This window comes from Myzus persicae, unplaced genomic scaffold, assembly GCF_001856785.1.
Source record: "Myzus persicae strain clone G006 unplaced genomic scaffold, MPER_G0061.0, whole genome shotgun sequence".
Lineage (NCBI taxonomy): Eukaryota > Metazoa > Arthropoda > Insecta > Hemiptera > Aphididae > Myzus > Myzus persicae.
The window spans coordinates 1-1,689 of record NW_019103125.1 but is presented as its reverse complement, the minus strand read 5'-3'; the positions used below and the strand labels follow the sequence as shown (position 1 = coordinate 1,689).

At 28.9% G+C, this 1,689-nt stretch overlaps 1 protein-coding gene across 1 annotated transcript; it reads right to left on the bottom strand.

The window, feature by feature from the left end:
- Positions 1–416: 416 nt before the first annotated feature.
- Positions 417–1,238, bottom strand: LOC111033837 (the record flags this gene model as incomplete). The annotated part of the gene is made up of 2 exons (XM_022314769.1): positions 760–1,238; positions 417–654 (listed from the first exon to the last, which is right to left on the bottom strand). Coding segments are annotated over exons 1-2 (717 nt in total), but the record flags the coding sequence as incomplete, so codon positions are not given.
- Between the last annotated feature and the right edge of the window lie 451 nt (positions 1,239–1,689).

Genomic DNA, 1,689 nt, shown 5'->3' with positions numbered 1-1,689 from the left:
AAATTTTAATTAAATATAATTTATAACAATATTTTAACAGAAGCTTTTTAACACATCTTGTGTAGAAAAAAATCAAAATATAAGCGTTTAATTTATACAATTTAAGTAGGTATGTAGGTATACTTTCCACGCAATACACAAATAACAATTAATTGAAAACATAATACTTTCCACGTAATACATAAATAACAACTAATTGAAAACATAAATGATAGTTTACATAATTATAATATAATACCTACTTGGTATTATTATTTAAACAATAATTCTTTTTGTAGTACTGAAGAGGTAAAAGCATATTTTTTCACAATTTCTTCTGGATTTAAAACTATATCCTTTTCACATGACAATAACATGAGACTTTCAAGTCTATTTTGACTCATAGTGGATCTAAGTCGAGTTTTAATTATTTTTACCTTCGAGAACGATCTCTCACTTGCAGCAGATGTTGTAGGAATAGTGCATAAATATTTATATACTAAAAAAAGGTTTGGGAATGCTGCAACTAAATTATAAGAACAAAGCATTTTAAGTATCTCGGTTGCAGATAGTTTTTTTCTAATTTCTTCTTCATCATCCATTTCATTTGGAGAGTCAGAATCAGGGCTATTTTCATTTTCACTTTCGATAATAAGTTCATTATTTGTGCGAATACTGGATAAATCCATACCATTATACAATTTTATAAAACTACTTGCAAATATAGAATATTCCATTTTCAAATTATCAAGACTTAGACTAGGAATCCAATTTTTTAGCGCAATGAAATGATCGTCGGAAATTTCTGTTCCCTCGCTAGTTGCCTTTAATCGATCAAAAGTTAATAATGACAAGTTAGACAATATACCTCGAGCACCTTCAAATCTACTTATAATAGAAGTATTTACTTGATCCAATACTACATAAAAAACTTCAATTTTAAATTGGTCATAAGGATTTGTCATTACTTCATCAGAAACAACTTCTCCAGGCAACAGCTTCCTACGGCGGCTACGTATATTTGGCAAATCACATTCAACTAATCCAATTTCATTAACAAATGATTTTGTTTTTGTAATTAAATCATTAAAACTCTGTTCATTTCTTAAATCAGATAATTTTTTAGCACAAACATCTACCATAGTGATTGCTTGAATGAAATCAATAGATGAAGATTGCAAATAAATTGATAATGGTGTAGTATGAGAAAAGATATTTTCCATTAAAAATAAATTCAAAATAAACTTGAATGAAGTCATTATTCTGTAAAGATTTGAAGCAGTTGAATTAACTCTTCCAAGGTTTTTAGAAATGCCAAGTACTTTTTATTTATTACCGATAATGCACGGCCATGCGAAGTCCAACGAGTGGTAGAGAAGTTCTTTATTCTACATGGTCTTTCAGAAGGATAGCATTTAGTTTGTTGCTCTAAGAATAAGGCTGTTCGTTTTCTTGCTCTCATATATGTAATCAAACTTTGAACTTCTCCAAAGAAATTTCTAACACTTGAACATTTATCACATGTATCAACAACAACCAAGTTTAGAACATGTGCAAAACACCAAACGTAAATAGCATTTGGATTTTTTTCTTGGACATATGATCGAACACCAGAATATTGTCCCTGCATTGATGCAGCTCCATCATAAGATTGAGCACATAGTTTTGTTTCCCAATCTATATTATATTTAATGCAAATATCACAAAAAA